Below are 21,930 nucleotides of genomic sequence, written 5' to 3' on the forward strand. Positions count from 1 at the left end.
CCACTTAATATAATTTTTTCTCTAATGTTAGTGAACCTTCTAACTTTCGAAGTTAAATGTCTATCAGCTATAGTTTTATAGAAACAAATCAGTAAAAATATCCAGCTGAGTTCTTTTCATTCTCAAAGTCTCTTTGTTGGTTTCTAGGAACCCAAACAAGTAGATAGTTTTGAACATGGTTCCATAAAGACAGTCATGATACTTCATTTTGATTCTTTGATTTGGGCCAAAGTGAAAGTGGAGAGCACCTTTATTGTGAAATTTTACACGTGTCTTTTAGATTTTCGGAGAGAACATACATAAAGAAACCAACATTCCAGTGGAAGTCTATAAAGTTTTCACTCTATTTTTTCAAATCTTTTTCCTCTATTTTTGAGCTTTTCTAAGAAAAGAGCATGCTCTATTTAGGAAGCCAAAGTGTTATCCTGTAATCAGTCAATTTATAGTCTTATTGTCAGCAGAGGGGTCAAATGCATCATTTGAGTGTCAGATATGAATTGCCTGCTCTAAACCTAATGCTTGATCATATTTGTGCAAAAGAGAACGTACTGTGTATCCTTATGCGAAACCAATAATTACCTTAGAAGAAGTGCTTAACCTCAGTTTTAACGCAACAGGATGTGGTTAAATTTATAAGCTTTATCTGAATTATTGCAATAAGTAAAGGTTTTAGCTTAGCATGTATGAACAGTGGAATACTAACTCATGAGGCTTATGGAAGATCCATGGCACAGTCAACAAATTTTTATTCAGCATCTCTTATTGGAGATGAGCCATCACGTCGTACGTGTCGGGGCAGCTATCAGGAAACAGCACAGAGAAAAATCCTTGCCTTCATGGAGTTTGTATATTAATGGGAGAAGGGGAGGACAGACAAGAAATAAATAAATAACATCTGTAACGTACTAGACAGTGATAAGTACTAAAGGAGAAAAAGGAGGGAAGACGTGTAGGAAGTGTGTGTATGTGAAGGGTCTATTGAAGTTTCAGATGGGATGGCCAGCCAGAAAATGTCTCGCAGAGAAGGTAACATGTGAGCAAAGACCTGGAAGAAGTGAAGAGTTAGCCCTGCTGGGATCTGGGGAAGAATGTTCAGGCACAGGGAATAGCAATTACAAAGGTCAGAAGCAGGATTTGTGGCTCACCCAGCATTGCCCTGTGTTAGAAGTAAAGTGGGAGACAGGACCCTCGCACATGTTTTCTTACTCTTCCTAGTCTATTGTTATTTCTAACTAAGGGGATTCCAACCACCCTGAAAGTTTTTTACACGTGTAATAAATTCTTTCTTGTTGAGTTCATTGAATGCTTCAGGCTTCTGCCTCAGGCTATTTTGTGGCTTCAGCCATAGAGAAAATCTGGCTCATGATGTATCAGCCACAGGGTAAACCTTTTGTGTTCAGTGACCCAGGAATCATATAGCTCAAAGACACAGGGGACAATTTCCTTTTCAACCACAGTACAGTTATCTAACAGATTTGACTCAGTGAACCCAACTTATGATTATTTATCTTTATGGGGTCCTCTAATGTCAGCATACCTTACAGATTTTCCACCCCCATATTTCAACTTCACTGATTATTTCCTCTTTTGAGGATTCAGTATTTTTTTTCTTGTGCTTTCTGAATCTGTTTAGCCAGCCTCTTTGGCACAAATATCAGCTAGCTCTCTTCTATTTGAAGCTCATTCCTTCCAACAATTTTTAAATGAGCCCTAGTATAGTAGCATGTAACAACTTTATTATACTAATACCCTAAAACTATTATTCAATGTGTGTGTATATCTCACACTAAATATTCATTGTTTTTCTCTTTTCCCACTCCCTTAGCTACAAATTCATCTTCTCTCCTAAGTGATTTGTTTTATGATTTGAACCATTTTAAGAAGGATTATGGTTCTTGTTGGTTTAAGAGTTGTCAGCACCCACAGAAGGGATGAGTTACCTCATGAGGGTGTGAGGTTTTCCTACTGAAAGTGTTCACCCGCATGTTGGGCGTGCTGTTGTATCCTGGCAACAAGGGGTGGGGAGTGCACCTGGGAGGTGACCTGGAAAATCCCTGGGCGATTCCAGTAGTTTCTAGTACCTGATACACTTTTGCCATCCTGCCAAACAGTTAAGGTGATGAGCATTAAGGTCTAGCATAGTGTATATATTACAGTCATGTACCACATAACGATGTTTCTGTCAACCATGGACTGTATATGCGAAGGTGATCCCATAAGATTACAATGGAGCTGAACATTTTCTATCACCTGGTGATGTAGTCGTAGTGACATCATAGTACAAGGCATCACTCATGTGTTTGTGGTGATGCTGGTGTAAAAAAACCTAGTGTAGTGCCCGTCTTATGAAAGTATAGCACATACCGTTAAGTACAGCACGTAATACTTGACAATGACAATAAATGACTATGTGCCTGGTTTATATATGTACTATACCTTTTGTCGTTATTTTAGAGTGTACTCTTTCTACTTACGAAAAAAAAGTTTGTTGTAAAAGAGTATGCTGTGTTCTGCTGGCAGCAGCCCTGTACACCTCCTGTTTACTGCATCTTCTAATTGTCTCTTTTTCTCTTGTTCTTGATTTAATCTCATGTCCTTTTGTACAGTAAGATGCTCAGGCTTGGAGCCTAGGGGCAATAAACTATACCATATAACCCAAGGGTATAGTAGGCTACACCATCTAGATTTGTGTGAGTACACTCTGTGATGTTTGCACAATGACAAAATCACCTAACACATTTTTCAAAATTTGTCCCCATTGTTAATCGGCACATGACTCTATATACATGTACATGTATATATTTTCTTTTGTATTTCAAAGTTATGCTCTTCTGGGAGCTACAATTGCTGAAGAGAATCTATCAGTCAAGGTTTTCTCCCCTTGTTGGTAATCTGTCTTTCTGTCCTTGTTCTGTACTTTCACTATTAGCTGACTAGGAGTGGATATATTTAGTTATTTTCTTAACACTCATATTAGAGAGCTCATATTTTCTTCCATTCTAGAAAATACTTGGCCATTTTTTTTTCTTTGAATATTGTTTCTATGCCACTTCTTCAGTCTTCTTTTTCTGGAAGTCCACACTGGGATTCTCACAGTGTGTTATCTGTATCTCTTAATTATTCTTTAATATTTTCTTTATCTCAGTGCTCACTTCTGGGTACCATTTACAGTATTATTTTTCAGTTCATTAATTATCTCTTTGTGTCTGGTCAAGAGTTTATTCCAGCGATTGTTCTTTTAATTTTAACACTGTACTCTTTATTTACAAAATTTAATATTGGTTCTTTTTCATCGACACTTGTTCTTACTTCATTATTTGTCTTCTTAGCTTTTCTCTCTCTCTCTCTCTCTCTCTCTCTCTCTCTTTCTTGATGGGGCTATTTCTTCATATCTTTGTGCATCTAAAATACAAGTTTTAAAGTGAAAGAGTGAATTCCCATTCCATGCATTGATGTTTTGGTCACTCTGTCTTGGCATTACTTTTCCTCTTAGGTTTTACAATTTGAGATTGAAGGTTCAATTTTGAATGGAATGCTGTTTCCCTTCTATCCTCTTCCTTTATGTATTTACCCTTCTTATCTAGTGGTTTTGGGATTGCTTCCACCTGAACTCTGAGCACCTCCCACCCATGCCCCACATTCCTAACCAGATCTTTTATTGATGGTTTGGGTCTCTGCCCCTGAAGACATCATTGATCTAACCATCAAGCACACTGATAATTTGGTGTTTTTACTCTTTTTGTATTAAATTTTATGTCTTCTACACAATAGCATTTCAATGCTTCCTGGTAAAAGCAAGGACACTACCCCACCACCTTGGTGTCATATCGTGAGACCACCTCGAATCTCCCACAAGATGTGGGGCACCTTTCATTTCTATTACACCATAAAATATGAATCCTTAGCTACCTCTACCTGCTTTGAATGTGGAGCTCAGCTACATTTATGATCTGCAGTGATTTTGTTTATTTTTGATGCAGATTATGACTTTTCTCTCCTTTTTATTTCTTCTTTCATTGAAGTAGTAGGGAACTTCAAAACGTGAATATACAGTGCCATGTATAAACCCACATGTATTACAGATGCACATACCCAGACTTACATTCATTTTGGATTGTATTTTTCTTTTTCTTAAGGTATATAAAGAATGTTTGCTCTAATAAGATTTTAAAATGTATGCTTAACAGCTCTAAAGAAACATTACCTTTTGCTACTTTTCTGACATTGTACTGTTATTTTTTCATACCTTAGCTAAACCAGCTTTTAAATACCTAACATTTATTGAGCTCTCAGCACCAGCAGTATGCTAACATCTTTACTTACAGTATTTCATTTTATTCCCGTAACTATGGGGATAGAGTAGAAACTATCACCTCCATTATATAACAGATTAGGAAAATGGGGTTTGGAGGACGAAGTGACTTGTTCAAGATCATGGCTACATGAACTTTCTAGAGTTAACTATGTAATATATTAAAGTTTGATTTAATTAAGACGTCTTTTATTTTTTTTTGTAAAAAAAATCTCGTTTCATTGTACGTAAGTTTGGGTCACAGGAAGATCCCTAGAACTACCATAATCTTTCTCGTCAATGTAATTAATTCAGATGAGGAAAAATACATGGACCATGCTTGATTTCAGGGGTGATAATAATTGTGTATAACCCCTCCGATTTGTGTCATTTGGGGAACTTCATCTAGCTGTAGAAACACAATTACACTGCAAGCCAATAATGACTTACAAGCTCAAACTGTTATATCGTATGGTATTGAGTAGGTAGAATGTGAATTTAGAGGAAAGAGAGCTCAAGGTGGGCTGGCCTACCCAGAATGGTATAGAGAGAGACTGTAGCATTCATTAAACACACCATCTGTGGAGCCAGACTGCCTGGGTTCAAAGCTGGCTTTGCCACTTGCTAACTTTGTGACCTTGAGGAGCTCACCGACCTCTCTATATCAGAGTTTCTCTATTCTCTTTCTGTAAATGGACATCATACTAACACTTCACAATGTTATTGTGGCTCTTTCTCTGCCTGACTGCCACCTTCATAAGTTGCGTTCAAACTCCTGAGAAGGGGATGTCCCCACTGGCTTTGACCTGTAGTGGTATTGTCCTCTCCTGGCCCAAACTGACATCTGACCTGGAGAAGGGGCCAATCTACAGTCCTAGGGCTCTCTCATGACATTGCACAAGCACACGGTGACACAAGCAATACAGTCTTGAGAATCCTGATGTCCAAATTCTCTCTTGATCTTCCTGAGGAGCGCTACTATGTAAGTAAAAGAGCTGTTGCTATTTGAAAGCATCTTGAGACAAACAGAAAAAAATAAAGATTCTAAATTCTGTCTGATTCTTACTGAGAACCAATCAAACCAATAGCTCTATTATAATTAGAATAAGTGATTTCTCCCAGCAAGAAACACAAGTCATTCTCATCTTCTGCCTGGTTGCATAAATTTAACTCTTCATGTACTAAGGGAATGAAATAATTATTTAACTTAAAAGAAAAAAGGAAAAAGGTTATCATGAGGGCTAAGACAGTTCATACCCTATAAAGAACTCAGACCAATACCTGGCCCATGATTTGTGCTCAGTAAATGTTCAATTTCATCAGTAACAGGAATAGCAGAAGCAGCATGATTATCCCTAATGTAAGTCCTGAGCTGGCCCTTGAACAGGGGAAGGTGTTTTAAGGGAGGAAAAGGAGCAGGCAAGAGATAAAGAGGACTGGAGTAAATGACTGAGCATTCTTCAGACCAAGACCTTCAGGTGATGGGTTTGGAAAGCTCTACTGCGCTCGTAAAGCACAGCTAACATACAGAGGGTGCCAAAAAAAGTATACACATTTTAAGAAAGTAAAAAAAAAATGTATTAAAATTGTACTAATATATACTGATAACAAAAGATGAATACAAGTCATGTGTATACATTTTTTGGCACCCTTGGTATATTATCCTTCCTACTCCAGACTCTGGCCTGGACAGAAAAAAGACATTTGGGGAGGGTGAGCTATTCCTGTGTTTTACTTATCTGTTTGTTTGTTTAAAGTAAAGGTTCTCAAGTTTGGCTGCACATTGGAATGACAGGCACTTTCAAAATTCCCGAAGCCCAATCCCAGCGCAGAGATTCATGTGTAAACGGGCTGGGTGTGGCCTGGGATTTTGGAACCCTCCCCTGGTAATTCCAGTGTGCAGGCAGGTAGAGCACCCCTGTCTGAGCCAGTCCCCCTTTGTGGGTTAGGCCTCCTCCATCCCAATCCCTTCCCTTTCCTGCTGCTTCCCAGCCTGGAGTAGTAGCCATGGTTCTGGGCAACCCTTTGCTTTTCCAGTGATCCTTTCATTTCACCCTGATTACAAAACAAAAATGTATTTGTGTGTTTGATTTATTTATTTGTAGTAGGAATTCCTAGATCATGTGTACCTCACAGAAAAGGGAATTGGGAACGGTGATGACTTCTCTGGTGGAAACTACTCTGGACGATATTAAAGGGCTGCCATTGTCCCCTCCCCCCTCCTCTCCCACTGGCTCAGGGAACAAAAGAGCAAGACGCCCATGGCTTCCAGCTGTGGTCCCTCCTGCAGCTGCACGGTGGCTGACAGGTGGTGAGGTCAAGTGCCTGTCTCAGCTTTCTTTCAGTAGTGCTATTGGGTTCCAGCACTGAATGCTAATATGTTAATGAAACCTCAGCCACATGTTTGTTTGTTTCTCTGGCTGCTAATATCCTTGTGCTGTAAATCACAGGGAAGAAAAAGATCACCAGGCAGAAATGTCATTCCTTCGGCAATAACTCCCAGTGTTTAGAGGCTGTGAAGTGAATAATTATAGCCTTTGTATTAAACATTCATTATTTCACCAGCACCAGTCGGCCCGGCTTTGTATGTTTAGCCTTGCTGTGCTGACACTGAAAATATCTGTACATAAGGGCCACAGTTCATCTCCTCACTGTCTCTGACTCCATGTGCCCTTAGCCAGGGAAGAAAACTGATGTGCATGTGGGATATTCTGTGTGACCTGGGCACACGAGGTGCTCTTACACGTTTTCTCTTTGTGTCCTCTCAACAAATGTGCTCCCTGCCAGGCTCCTTCATTTGATCAAATGCACTGAGAGTTCTAGACCTGGAGTCCTTTTTTTGGATTTTCTTCTGACCTTCTGTGAAACCTATTATTTTCCACAGAGGGATTGTGGCCATCTAGTTCCCAGGTGTCATATAGAAATAATGGTGTGTAAAATATGAGCCTGCTGGTGGGTAACTTGGCCCAAGAATTTATCTTTTTCTGTAGCAGTGTGAAAGAGATGGCTGTAGCATTGTATGGTGAAGTAGACACAGAATGTTGTATCAGAAGTCTTAGGCTCAAGTCCCAAGTCAGCCACTTCATAGGCATGTGTAATTGGACAACTTATTGAATCTTTGTTGAATCTTTCTGCCTCTGTATCATTACGAGTAAGATTTGTCTAACCCTAGTGCTACTTTAAAGGGTGTTGGGCAGGTCCAATGAAGTGTCATTATCTCTTTATATGATAGTGCTTTACGAGCCTTAGCACAATATAGTTTTAGTTGCTTTTTCTTGATTTCCCTGTGCTTTTTTCCCTCCTTGTTCATATGGTTACTTGTTCTCCTTGATAATTTGTTTTCTTCATGCCTTGGCTCATGTTGCAATGCTGTAACCCTACTCTTTGCCAGATTATCACCTGTTACTCGTAGGTTGGTTTGTTGCCACTGAAAGATTTGTCCAACCCCTACTCCCCTGGTACCTGTGAATGTGACCTTATTTAGAAAAGGGTCTTTGCAGATGTAATTAAAGATCTGGAGATGAGATCATCCTGGATTGACTGGGTGGGCCTTAACAATCTGGCAACAAGTGTCCTCATAGGAGGAGGTGACATAGTCAGAGGGGGGACACACAGGAGAAAGCCATGTGGAAACCCAGGGAGAGACTGGAGTTATTCTGCCACAAGCCACCGAGTGCTGGGAGCTACCATAAAGTGAAGAAAGCAAGGAAGGATATTTCCCTAGAACCTTTGGGCAGTGGTTAGTCCTGCTGACACCTTGATTTTATACTTCTGGCCTTTAGAACTGTAAGAGAATAAATTTCTTTTGTCTTAAGAGACCAAGTTTGTGGCCGTTTGTTACAGCAGCCGCGGTAAACTACCAGTAATACTCTTCATCTTTTATGGCTTGGCTCAGGTGTCCTCTGTTCCTGGAAGTCTCCTACCTTCCCAGGGCTGGGAGGGCTGCCCCTCCTCTGTGTGCCTACCATATCCCTTACATCTGTCTCTGCAATTGCCCCTGTTATATAATTATCCAATTGATGTGGCTGTGTGTCTCCATGACACCAAGGATTCTGTGACAGTGGAGTTGTGTCTTATTAACATTTCCCACCTGGCACACGGCAGCTCACTACGTGTTTGCTTTATGCAAAATGAATTTTGCTCTCAAACTTGCTTTCTTTTTTATTAAATCCCATATCAGCACATTGGCCTAGGCTCTTTGTGCTTCTATGGAGAAGCCATGGGTCTGGCTTTTCATCTGTAGGTCCCTTTCCTCTTTCGGCACATGCTTCCCTGTTAATAATATTTCTAGAATACTATTCAGGCACTTGTCTACCTAGAGTCTCTCAGTAACGCCAAAGCTCTTTCAAGTACCTCCACCACCTGGTTCCAAAGTATGTTTCCAGCTTTATCCACCACTACCCTCCTCTATGAACTTCTGCTTTAGGAAAACAAATCTATTGCTGTGTTTACAGAACATGCTTTCTGAATGTAAAACCTTGGCTACATCTATGGATGACAGGAAAGCCCATCACTGTGGAAGTCTTAATTACCATGCAGAGATTTCCATAGCATTCTTTTCCCCTCAGTGAAGGAAGTGGATATGTTTTAAATAGCAGATTTTTGCTCAAATTTACCTGTGTGGACATAGGAAACTTAGTCTCCAGAAACGCTCTCTGGCCTTCCCTCTATTGAAAACATAAAGTGGCATAGTGGGAAGGGCTTTCCAGCCCTTAGTTTGAATCCTGCATCAATTACTTGCTATCTTTGTAACCTTGAACAACGTATTTAATTTTTCTAAGTATCAGATTCTGTATCTGTGAAGTAGAAATGACAATCAGACTTTATAATGTTGCTGAGGGTTGAATGCAGTCATAGTAATCATTATTTATGGGATTGATGTGCGTGTGGCGGGGGAAAGGACCGAGACTGTGCAATGAGCTTAACTTATTACAGTTATTCGAGAGAGGATCCAGTAATCAAGGCAATGATGGCATGAGTGAAGGGTGTGTTCTAATTCTGTGTTTTCTTAAGGGAAATAATTTCCATTGCTTAATTCTTTGCAGAATAACGGGACCACTGAACATCAGGTGGAATCTTTCATAAAGAAAAAACTGGAGTCACTGTTAAAAGAATCTCAAATACGGGACAAAGAAGACCCTGATAGTTTCACGGTGAGGGCACTGCTGAAGGCCACGCACGAAGGCTTAAATGTACACCTGAAGCAGGTACATGATTCCCTCTTGTACTTGTCCTTTGACAGGAAAGAGAAAGCATGTCATACTTTGTTTCTGATCACTTGTCATTTGTGAAATGCTTCTCCAGTTTCTTCCATTTCTATCCTCCTAATGCCTGAGAAATGAAAATCTATTGCAAAATAATGTGAAAAATGGTTCACGTTTGATCAGTGGGGGTGAGAACAACAGGAGAAAGCCCAGCGCCCCTGAACTCATCCTCCGCATGCATGTCTTAAGTAAGTGGAGGCTTGAGCCCATCAAGCACTGCACGCCCCCACCTCTCCACGTTCGGTCAGCCTCCATGCCCCATGGGGACACTCCCTGAATGAATCTCCCATCTGTCCACTTCTCTTCTCCTCTAAGGCTCTGTCCCTATTTAGGCCAATGTCAACTCTCACCTAGACTTCTCTTGCCTTCTTCAGTCTAATCTCCACTCTGAAATCAGCAGGATTCTTTAAAAATGCAGATCTGATCACATCACTCTACTGCTCAAAATTCTTTGCTGGCTTCCCATTTTGGTTGGGATAAATTATAAACTCTTTAATCAGGCTTTCAAGGACATGCATCATTGCATCCTTGCCCACCTCTCCAGTCTCAGATCTCCTCATTTTCCCTGTGACACTGCCTTCCACAATTGTCACACCTGCCACAATTGTCTATATGCATGGTCTTCCTCATATTGTGGTTCTTTTGCCTGGAACACTCCATTTCTACATCGATTCCAGCTAAGTCCTACTTAGTCTTTTAAATTCCAGCTCCAGTGTGATGTGCTAAATGAGTCCTGCCTTGACCTGTGGGTTAGGTTAGCTATCTCCATTGTATTGCCTTCAGTAGCCTGTTATATCGTCTCTTTTGTGAAGGGTTTTGAAACACATGTGCAATTACTTGTTCAATGTCTAACTACCCAACTAAGCTATAGATTCCATGAAGACAGGAACCATGTTATTCTTGATAACTGTTATTGTGTTCTGGCTTGTCGAGTGCTAAGAATTTAGTAAAATCTTCTTCAATAATCGTTGAATGAATAAATGCTTTGTACTCTGGTTGAGATTCTTACTCTGCTTTCTAATAAAAAATATCCTAAGTGGGCTAGGAAAAGGGACAGTGGGTTTACTGATGGCATCATTGCAGGGCATTGAGGGCATTATTTTCTGGCCCAGAGGAGATCTGTGCAATCACTGCCTCAAGTGATAGCAGCTTTCCCTGCTGTCACCACCTGTCCTTCAGTGCTCAGGGCTCCACAGGCAGAAGGAACATCACATGGGTGACCATCCTTGGATCTAAGCGACCACTTAGCATTACTGATTACTCTCTAGACTCTACAAAAGTTTAGCTATTTAAGCACTAGGCTGTTCCTCAGGTCTATTTAGTTTCCAAACATAGGAAACCAAATTCAAAATGGCTTAGATAATGAAGAAAAATGTTGGGTTAGGTAAATAGCAAGTTCATTTGCAGAGTGGCCTTCAGGGTTTAAGTGTCAAAACTTAACCCCTGGAACTGCCAAGGTCAACGCCTCTGGAACTGCATGTTATGAGAGAGCGAATGGAATATTGGGGAGGCAACCAAAATACCAATCACAGAATTATTGTCCTTATAGTTTATCATATAATCTTGGATGTTCTTAAAAATTTATATACACGTAAATAGCAGTAAGCTTCTTCCTTCCCTCTCTCTCCCTTCAGCCACTTATTTACAACTACACAAATGTCTATAAAATCACATTTGGTTAGCCCAGCTTCATTTCAGCTGCCTGTGCTTGGTGAACTCTCATTGGCTAATGTGCGCCAATCACTTTCCCTTATGCTTTTGGAGAACTCTTTGCTCCATCCTAGCTCATTCCAATTGTGAGGGCAATAGTAAATCTTGGAGATTTTGGAAGAAATAAATTAAGTCCATTTTTCTTTTGCTTTTCATGGAAGAGTTCCTAATGATAATTTCTCCATCAAGTAAGATGGTAAGGGACCACAACTTTCAGAGATGTAGTGGAGTAAATCTTAGCCCCCTTCTTATTTTTCACTTTCCCTTAAATCCGGATGACTACAAGAATGTGTTAGACTTGTGTATAGTAAGTGGAGCCTGTGACTTTAAAAAACCGAGCTGTACAGTGCTGAGGTTTTTAACACTGCTGTAGTATTAGTTTTATAATATGGTTTTGGTTCAATGGGCAAGCTAAGACAAGTTACTACTGAGACAAGTACCTCTGTGTCAGATACATATGCATATTTAGATCCAAGGGTGAGAATTTGCTGTGTGGTTCAGGGCACACGTCCTCTGGCTTCCTCCTTCCGGGATCATCATTCAGCAATGCAGTACTGTGTTCTATTTGTGCTGTCTTTTCCCTGGAGAGTCCTGAAATAAAATAAAAATCAAGTTCTCATCCTTCAAGCTGGAAGAACTTAGTAGACACAAAGATACCTGCCTTCTTTAGAGTTCCTTTCTTTACATATCAGCGGTGGCTGTCTGGATAGCCATAATTATCCCCAAACTGGACTTTTCCAGGTTTCTTACTGTCCTGCCCCTCCAATCTCTCATTTACACTACTACCATAGTGATATTTCAGAAATGTGCATCTGATCATGTCATTCTTCTATTTTAAACCATTCAAAGGCTCTTCATAGTTTGGAGGACGAAGTTCAAATTTTAAGATGTAGCTCAGAAGATCCTTTCTCCATATTCTGGCCCTAGCTCTGACTTGTCCGTCAGTGCACATATGTACAAGTACATACATACACACCCCACTTTATTATGTTCTTAGCAATAGGCCTTTGAGTTTATTGTTTCCTTGGCCACAGCACACTTCCTCTTCCTCATTTCATGTAGATAGTATCTACTCATCTTTCCATTTCAGCTGTTGAATCACATCCCCTTGAAAGTCTTTCCTGATCCTCCAGTCTGGGGAGATGGCCCTCCTGTGCCATCGCACAGTGCTCTTAACTTTCCCCATCGTACTCTTACTACAGTGTGTTGTAATCATTTGTCTCCACTGTTAGACTGCAAGCCCTATGTGGACAGAGTCTGCATTTCTCTTGTTTGCTGTCACCCTGTATGTATCGGGGGTGCCAAAAAATTTATACACATTTTATTTAAGAAAGGAAAAAACTATTAAAATTGTAATACTCAATATATCCCGATAACAAAAGATGACTACAAGTCGCATTTGACTTCTGCAATTACAAGAGGTGCTCAAAGTGGTTACCATCAGCACCCAGACACTTCTGGTTATAGGGAACACTGTTTGGTAGACTTCTGTGGTGAGCGTATGAACTGTTGCAACACCACAGCAGAAGCAGCAGGACTTGTTCCTGTGCGAGGCGTTCCGGGTCTTCCCCTGCGCACATCACACCCAGTACCATGCGTCTCAAACTTACCACGGATGATTGCAGTTGTTGGCCGTGTTGGAGGTTCTGGTGCATACTCATGCCTCCATTGTTGTACTTCCACAATGTTCTCGGAATTTCAAATACCACTTCAAAATGGTCTCGCGCTCCTCAAAGGACACCTGTACTTCCGCTATTTTCTTTGACTGTCCTGCCTGTCGCATGGTGATGCTACCATTCATTTGATTAACGCCATCTTTTGAGCAAACGGCATACTACACATTGCTACTGTAATTCAATACAACTTCAAAAAGGAATATATAGATAACATCTCTTAAAATGTGTATACATTTTTTGGCACCCCCGGTATATGCCAGGTTCCTAGCACAATGTCTGATTCATGAATTCCATGAAAGACATGGTGCTGGTACTCAAGTTGGAGAGAGAGACTTTATAGTACCCTTCTATATAAAGAGAGGGTGGGGAGAGGAAGGGAGGATAAGCCAGCAAGGAGACTTAGAGCTACACAGAATCCCTTTTTGCTCACCAACCAGCTTTGTAACTTTGGGCATATAATTTAACTTCATTATATTTCAGGTTTTTCATTTGTAAAATTGGGATTTGAATCATACTTATCACCAAAGATGGTTGTATATATCAAATGAGAATCTATGTAGCATAATCCTTGGGACATAGTATGTGCCTACTAAATAGGATGACCATATTCCTCAACTTGCATGGGGCAGCCCTGCTTTGTACTTATTATCCCAGTGTAATTATTGAAAGTACCCCATTTCACTCCCCTGTTGGAACAGTAAATGACATGATCTCCCTACCAATAGATGGGCTATTAGAAATAGAAATGAGCTCAGAAGTTAATTGGTCCATTCGTCTCCCATTTCACAGATAAGAAAACTGAGGTCAAGAGAAGGGGTTTACCAAGAAGGGACGTATAGCTATTTGGTGGCAGGACTGGTTCTCCAAACCTGGAGAACAGTGTTACTTCTATAACAACATCTGGCTAACTTCTTAATTCCAGGGTCTTTAAACAGTTAATGATCAGCTTTAACAGATCTACAAAGGCAGTCATATATAAATAGTCAACTGAAATTACCCTGTAACTCCTCGACTCTTCTAGTATTTTCTGAACTATCCCTTACCGCAACCAATTCTCAATCTTCCCTACTCGCCACCCCAAATTGCATCTTTGATTAATCTCTATGGATATATGTAGGTGCTCTCCCTGGCTTTTTGATTTTAAGTGGTATTACTACTTACCTACATTTATTCCATTCATGTGGTTATTTCTGGTTCTTCTCAGTTTAGCTGGAAGTCCTGGGAGAGTGTGGCCTGCTGGTCTCTCCTTAAACCATGTCACTAGTACTGAAGCACCTAGTGTCTGTTTTTACGGGTGATAATTGAATCTAAACCCCTTTCGCATGGTGGCCTTCCTGTTCCCTAATGAGAGATAGGCTTAAGCAAGGAGAGCTCTAGGCTAGCAAATGAACCCACATGAGGAAAAATTCTGAGGCTGTCACACTTCTTTCCAATGCTTACCATATTATTTCCATGAACAAGTAAGCTTTTCCTGTGGTTTACTTAAATAAAAAGGGTTATTACCTACCTCATAGATATACTTGAGTTTTATTGAATTTTAATCTTTTAAATTCCCAAATAACAGTATTTTATCAATGTGGTTACTGTTTTTATTCAACAGAATTAGCTCTTAATGACTTCTGGCCGTTTTTCAAAATTAAACGTGCTTTTAACTGAAGATGATTTTATTCCCATTCACTGCTAAAGAAATGCATCTGCACTGTGGAGAGCCTTGTGAGCAGGCACTGGACAGGCCTGCAAAGCGGGCTGTGCTGAGAGGCACTTGAGCGCAGCTGTGGGAAGCTGGTGCCCAGGCTTCTCCATGTTAGTGTTCCCCTCAACTGCCTCAACTGAGGCAGACTCAGCCACCTTTGAGGTACTGGAGGGGTGAACCAGGAGGAAGTGAGCAGGCCCTCTTGCTTCCCACCTAGAGGCAGAGGGAGAGAGGGGGGCCCCTGTCACTCTACCAGAGCTAAGAAAAAAAAAAAGGAAAGAAGAAAAATAGTTTTATTGTGTTTTATTTACTCAGCATTCAGATGTGAAGGAGAGTGGAAAGAAATCACATGGGCGATCCCTCATGACCAATTTCGGAAAACATAAGGTATGAATTAACAGTAATAAATGTGTGAAATTAATTTAAATTACATCTGGAAAGTAACAGGAGAATATCACAATAACCTCGGGATAACTGAAGATTTCTTAAATAGGACTCCAGAACAGGAAAAGTTGATAATTAAACTATGAAATTTAGGAATTTCTATTCATCAAAATGATGAAAAATAAGTAGTACACTGGGAAAGTATATTTTTAATACGTATATCCAACAAAGGACTTGTATCCTGAATATATAATGATTCCTACAAATCAATAAAAAGACAGATATCCTAAATTAAAAAAAAAGGATGATAGACTTATATGGTACTTCGCAAAAGAAGAAAACCAAGTGGCTAATATGGAAAAGGTCCTCACCCATATGAGTCCTTTGTGAAATGCAAATTAAAATGATAGTGAGATTCTGTACATACAAGAGCAAACGCAAAAAAACTGACAATTCCAAGTGTTAGTGAGGACGTTGAGCAACTGGAACTCTCATGCCCTGATATTGAGAACATACATTTGTAATAGTACAAACAGGAAATAGCTTAAATGTCCTTCAACAACAGAACAAATAAAAATGGTGGTATATTCACATAAGGGAATATTTATTAGCAATGAAATTGACAAAATTATGATTACACACAATAATATAGTCTGAGGAAAAGAAGCTAGACCCAAGAGAGTACATACAGTTTGATGTACTTTTATATGAAGTTCAAAAAGAGCCCCCACCCCCCCAAAAAAATCTATAGGGTAAAAGTCCTTTGGGAAGAAGGTAATTACTGAATGGGAGAATCAGGTTTTTGGAGGCAGATAATATTCCATTTCCTCAATTGGGTGGTTTCGTTTGTGGAAAGCCGTCACGCTATGTATGCACTTGTCATTGTTGTACTTTACAAAATGCATGTTACTCTTCAGTTAAAAGATAAAACATGTTTTATAAGCAATCAGTTATTGGATGGTGAACTCTATGTGTGAGTTTTTTGTAAGGCCATTACTTGTACTTTCAGGAATGTTGTATCTGGAATTTTCTGCCCCATTAATAGCATAATTTATTAAAAGGCTTGAAAAGTAGTTATAATAGAAAACTGAAAATAACCAAAATGTTCCCCCATAAAGACTGCTTAAGTGAGCCATAATTCATTCACATAATGGACAGTTATGCAGCCACTAAAAGATGATCACTCGAAATAGCTCAACATGCAAAACATTAAGTAAAAAAGATGAAAAATTGATTATATGGTACGTTAACCATGATAAGATGTGTCAAAACTCTATGTAAAGAAAATATATCATCATTTATCCAAATATTATCTGCCTTTGGTGATTCATTTCTTTTTTTTTTGCATTTATGTTAATAAATGAACTTTAAAAAGACAGATTTGCTCTTGTAACTCTTCAAATTACTAATTATATGTAGAATTAGAGAATGTTTCATTTCTGGATTATATCTACTGATTTAAGTTAAAATTATTTTCCAAAGTAAACCTTTCAGGCTGTACTTTAGCTACTATGGAATTAGAATTGTTATGCCTCAAGTCATAAGAATGAATGTCCACAGGAGTATTTATAGATTATTTTAATAAATATTAATCATATTTTAAATTGCAAGTTAATATTATGTAGCTTACTGAATGACATTCCATGCCATCTCATTTAATCATCACAACAATGATAGTCCTTTAAAACAGATGTTGTCCTACCCTTTAAAAGACACAATAGGAAGCTAGAGAGGTACCAGCTTGGTGAGAAGCTAAGCTGGAACACGAGGTCGTTAGAGACTGGGGTTCCCACACCATACACACTGAGGTTTGTGAGGCATAAATAACACCTGAGAACATTTCAGACTAAATTGGCGCCTTGCTGTGAGTACAATAGAGGTGAGTGTGTGTATGCCAACAGTGTGGCTTGGTTTTTATTTGTTGAGTATGAGAAAATCTGTAAGGTAACATGGTCTTGCGGTAATGCAGGGATGGAATCCCTTTCCTTTTTTTAAGCTATATTCTCCAGATGTCCAGGGTACTCTGCCTGAAGCTCTTTCCTTTGTTTATGTAAGCTGTATTTTTAGTGGCAAGGTTTTCTGCAATTACTGGGGTCCCTCCTCTTCACTGGTATTGTTGACGGTATGTGTTGCCAAATATTGGGGTTATCTCCTATGTGGTAGGGAATGAAATCTCATTATTCCAAAAAGGTTTTATGTCTAGCAGCTAATCTGTCCAGAAGACACCAGATTAGTCCTACAGCCTTTAAGCCTGAATCCTATGGGTAACAGTTTTCATTCTGCTGCTAGAAATTAAAAAGGGTCAAAACCTGATAAGAACAGTTTGATATAGATGGTCATTTCAGTGCATACTGATCAAAAACAGGAAAGGTAGTTATTCATTAAAAAAAGTAATAATACTTTTTAAATCAAATCTGCCTTTTACAAGTCAATTAGAATAGTGACCTTCCTATAAAGAGGACATTTTATTCCTTATAATTATTTAAATAGATGTTACAACTTTGACCCTGCTCCTCATAGAGAAACCATCGATGCATGACTAATAAGGTCTTTCTAAAACCTACATTTTATGTGGCATAGAAGTCAGTTTAAACATAAAACCCTCCATTTTGCTTTAATCTTATAATTAGGCCATAGATATGCTTCTTATTAATGGTGAGGCAAGTTGCAATATTTAATCATTTTTCCCCCTCTGAGCTATTTTGTGTGTGTGTGTGTGTGTTGTAGGTGTACCTGATGCAGTGAGTGTGTTAAGTTTACTGTGATTTTTCTGGCAGAAAAGCACAAAATCGCAGTGTAAATCCTACAGTACTGATGAGGAGGAGGACTCACAGCAGAATCCTGGCAAGGAGATCAGCCCACTGTACAGGTAAGAAAGCATCTCCCTGATTCTCGCTCAGACTCCCTGAACCTCTCCGTCCCCATTAGCTTGGCTGTTTTAGTTACATGGGTCTAGACAGTTGGGAGATAAAGTAAAGTGCTCATTGCAGTGGGATCTGTGAAGATCAGTGGGTAAGAGATGATAATACGCATAGGGGACTTACACTTGCCTGTGCACAGGGAGCTCTGCAATGCTAGCTGAAGCAGTTGTCAAATAGAAGGTATTCATAGAAAAGAGAGAGTGGACACGAACTACTAGTACAGAGGGCTCTCCCACTCACAGGAGACTAAAAATGAAGACAGATGATAAGCACATATTAAGCACCAAGGAGCTGAAATCAGCCGAGCTTCAAACGTTTGCTCCTCCAACTTTAACTGGGCAGGTTAGGCTCCTCATTTGAATCTATTACTTAGGGTGATTGTAAGGATTAAAGGATTTAAATGTCTTACCTTGATAAGCCCTCCCCCAATTAACGAAGTGCTGAAAAATATCAGCTGCTGTTTGTTTTCTTTGTCATTGCCAATAGAATTTGGGATGAGTAAAATGAACATATTTTTAGAATCCAGATTGTGACACATGATCTGATGTAGGATTTTCTGGCAGTTTATGTATACAGTAAGTCTCACAAAGGGATGTAAATTATATCACAGATAGACAAACACTTGCACGTGCACACCAGTGTCATGCATGTACACAGCCCCACCCCATGTCCTTATGCCCTTATTGAAAGACTGAAATTAAATGCAATTAGAAGCGTGGAGTTCCTGTAGGAATGGATGGCATGTAATGTTCAATTAAGTTTAATATTTGATTATATGTGTATACTGCATTTTATCCATTAGTTGAAAGACATTTAGGTTGATTTTAGTTTTTGGCTGTTATGAAAATGCTGTTATGAACATTCATGTATTAGATTTTATGTGGATATATGTTTTTATTTCTCTTGGGTATATACTTAGAAGTGGAATCATTGGGTCTTATGGTAATTCTGTTTAACATTTGAAAGAACTGCCAAACAATTTTGGCACAGCATTTGTACCATTTTCTATTCCCCAGCAATGTGAGAGGGTTCCAATTTCTCCTCATCCTTGCCAACACGTGTTCTTGCCTGCCTTTTTGGTTATCGCCATCCTAGTGTGTGTCAAGTGGTATCTCATTGTCGTTTTGATTTGCATTTTCCTAGTGACTAGTGATGTTGAGCATCTTTTCGTGTTCTTCCTGGCCATTTGTTGTATCTTCTTTGTTGAGGATTAGATATTTTGATTGTTAGATGTCCCCATAGAGGAGAAAAGTGTGGATGTGAGGAGAATGTAATAGTCCATGGAGCACTCTACTGTGTAAAGAGTAGTGGTAAAATTTGTAAAGTTGTAGAGGAGATCCTACGAGTGGTTTGTATGGGAGAGAGAGAACAAAGTAAGGCATGTTTGTTGTAAGAAAGTTGAAGAATACTGTATAGAGAAAAACATAAAGAAGAAAATAAAAATCACTTATAATTACACCTCTAAAAGAGAACCACTATGGAAGTTTTGGTGTATTTCCCTTTAGATATATAACTCTTGTGACCCGCAAGGTAATGTTTCTGATCCTTTAGATTAGGTTCTCATTTAGCCAAAGTAGAGCAGATCCCTGGTGACCTCTGTTGTTACTCCCTAGCCGGGAATGAAGCCCTTAACGGTAGAACTCACAAATACATGAGGGATAGACTGTGATTCTGGCTGAGAGGTGAATACAACCCCGTGAGTAGGGTGCTGTGGTGAAAAGACTGCCAAACTAGGAACCACACTTGGGTTCTACTCCTGGCCGTATTAGGAGCAAATAGGAGTAAACAGAAGCCCAAACTTCTTCCAGCTCTAAAATGTCATGAGTTCTGGGTGTGTGTTTTACAGATTGGGTCGCCGAAGGAAAACCATGAAGCTCTGCCGAGAGCTCTCAGATTTGGTGGTGTATACAAACTCCGTAGCAGCCCAGGACATTGTGGATGACGGTAAGGACTGACTGTTTTTACTTCTGGATAAACATTCTTGACCCTCTTTGTCAATTATTAATTAATCTCTTGTTAATCAGATCATCAGCACACATTTCTGGGACTGGGTACAATCCAATTTGAGTTGCCAGGAAGCTGACTGTCAGTAGAATGCTTTTAGCTCCCAAGGAGGGCTCTTGGGTATTGTAATTGCCCAATTAACTAATAGCAGTCAGGGTCCCCCCCCCCAAAAAAAAAGACCAATTCCAAAACAGAAATATTTTTGGAAATTTCCTACAAGGCAGAGAAATTTCCTACAGGGCAGAAGGACTTCATTTTTGTGAAAAAGAAAACTACATCAGAGCAAGGTCTTTCCCACAGCTTGAACTATGGAGACCTGACCTGGTTTGATGGTCAGGTAACAGATTGCCATTACCAGTGTGAGTAACCAGAAGAAAGAAGAAATGAATTGGCTTAAATAATACCTTGGAATGCCCCATGTTTTCTCATTGGAAATTTTGACTTTGATGAAAATAATTAAATCCACAGATTGAAATTTAACAAAAAGAGTAGAAATTTCAGAAGTGTTGGCTTTTTCACTGATTTTCACCCATCAGTTGCCATATATTGAGCTGAGAAATTCTACTCATAGCTCTTCTTACCCTGAGGTTTCCTACTAGTTGCTCTTTTTCCCTTTATCCTCTTCCCTGCTCATTTTTTAATGTTGTTCAGTTAGTGACTATTTATAGAAATTATGGTTATGTAGGCTTTCTATCTACTGTCAATTTTAGTAAAAGTTAAACGTAAGTCAATCTCCCATTTTCTCAGCAAGTCTTAGTGAAAGGAAAATAACATTGTGGTGTGAGTCTTACGTCCTCACAAGCCTCCAGGAGTTTTCCTCAGGTCTTTTTCACCCCCTCTTTCACAAGTGTATCTTTTTCTATCTGCAAATTTTCTTCCCTTTGATGTTGATATCTTCTTCAAATGGTGACAATTATAAAAATTTTAAATTAATTTCACATGTGAGAGCATGCTAAACTATAGAAGTGTCAGCAAGTGAACAACACATTCTTAGAATAAATGCTTACAACTAGAAAATGAACTCAGAGAGTGGATAAATGGAGTTGAAGGTATATTTGGATTAGAGAAGTATATTTTCTAATAAACATGTTAGGAAATCATAATTTTATGAGACTGACGCGCTACCTACTGCGCTAACGAGGCACCTTGGAAATCATAATTTTATTAGCTTAATGGAAAAACCGAGTACTTATTTAGCTTTTGAACTTCAGCTGTGTCTGTCTTTTGTAGGGTTTTTTAGCCTTAAAATTAACAATAGCTAATGAACACATGGCTTATCCTAATGCAAAGCAACTCTATCCTATTAGTATATTAATTGATATGTGCCTAATTAACAAGGTCATTTTAATGTGATGTGGTATGCATATTTACATGGAGCGACAGAACAAACAGTGGTACCAATTACATTGCTACTCCATTTAAATGTGGCTTGTCAAAAAGACTGTATATTTTATCTTGTTATGTTCAAAGTATTCCTGATCAAAATCTTCAAAAAGGATTGTTTTTAGTGTACTTGAGATATGTAAACTGCATTAATAAGCTATGTCAATAAAATATAAGGAAAGAACTTACATGAAGCAAATCAAATTAAAAACGAATTCTCTAATTTCTTTGCCTCCCACTTGTATTATGACTGTTCCAAGTTCCAGCTCTAGAGTATAATTGTTAGACATTTGGCCAGCATTTAATATCTAAAGCTATACATCCCCGAGGACACTAGGGGCCCTGGGAGACTGTGTGCTCTAATAAACATGCACAGTCTGGATATAATTCAGGACAGTTGGCCCAGCTAGCCCATGGTTCTACTCCTCGGATGCATGGGCCGAGTCCCTCAGTCTGGGTTCAGACACACTCAGGTTGTCACAGTGCACTTTGGAATGAAAATGATGCTCTGGGCAACTTTGGATCTTTGTCTAGACTGACATCTTCCAGCAGGTCCAGAAGACATATGGGTGGTTGTTTGGGGAGTGGGGGATGGATTTTTGGT

The 21,930-nt window shown here is 39.3% G+C and overlaps 1 protein-coding gene across 2 annotated transcripts in view; it reads left to right on the forward strand.

Moving 5' to 3' along the window:
• The window catches only part of PLCH1 (phospholipase C eta 1), a 202,184-nt gene that overhangs the window by 159,047 nt on the left and 21,207 nt on the right, over window positions 1-21,930 (forward strand). For both annotated transcript variants that reach the window (XM_081025261.1, XM_081025260.1), the window contains 4 exons: window positions 9,337-9,498; window positions 14,950-15,021; window positions 17,796-17,887; window positions 19,786-19,883. In XM_081025261.1, the coding sequence (XP_080881387.1) occupies window positions 9,337-9,498; window positions 14,950-15,021; window positions 17,796-17,887; window positions 19,786-19,883 (424 nt within the window). The remainder of the gene's footprint in view (window positions 1-9,336; window positions 9,499-14,949; window positions 15,022-17,795; window positions 17,888-19,785; window positions 19,884-21,930) is intronic.

The sequence above is a fragment of the Rhinolophus hipposideros genome (genome assembly GCF_964194185.1).
Source record: "Rhinolophus hipposideros genome assembly, chromosome: 2".
NCBI classification, from domain to species: Eukaryota; Metazoa; Chordata; class Mammalia; order Chiroptera; family Rhinolophidae; genus Rhinolophus; species Rhinolophus hipposideros.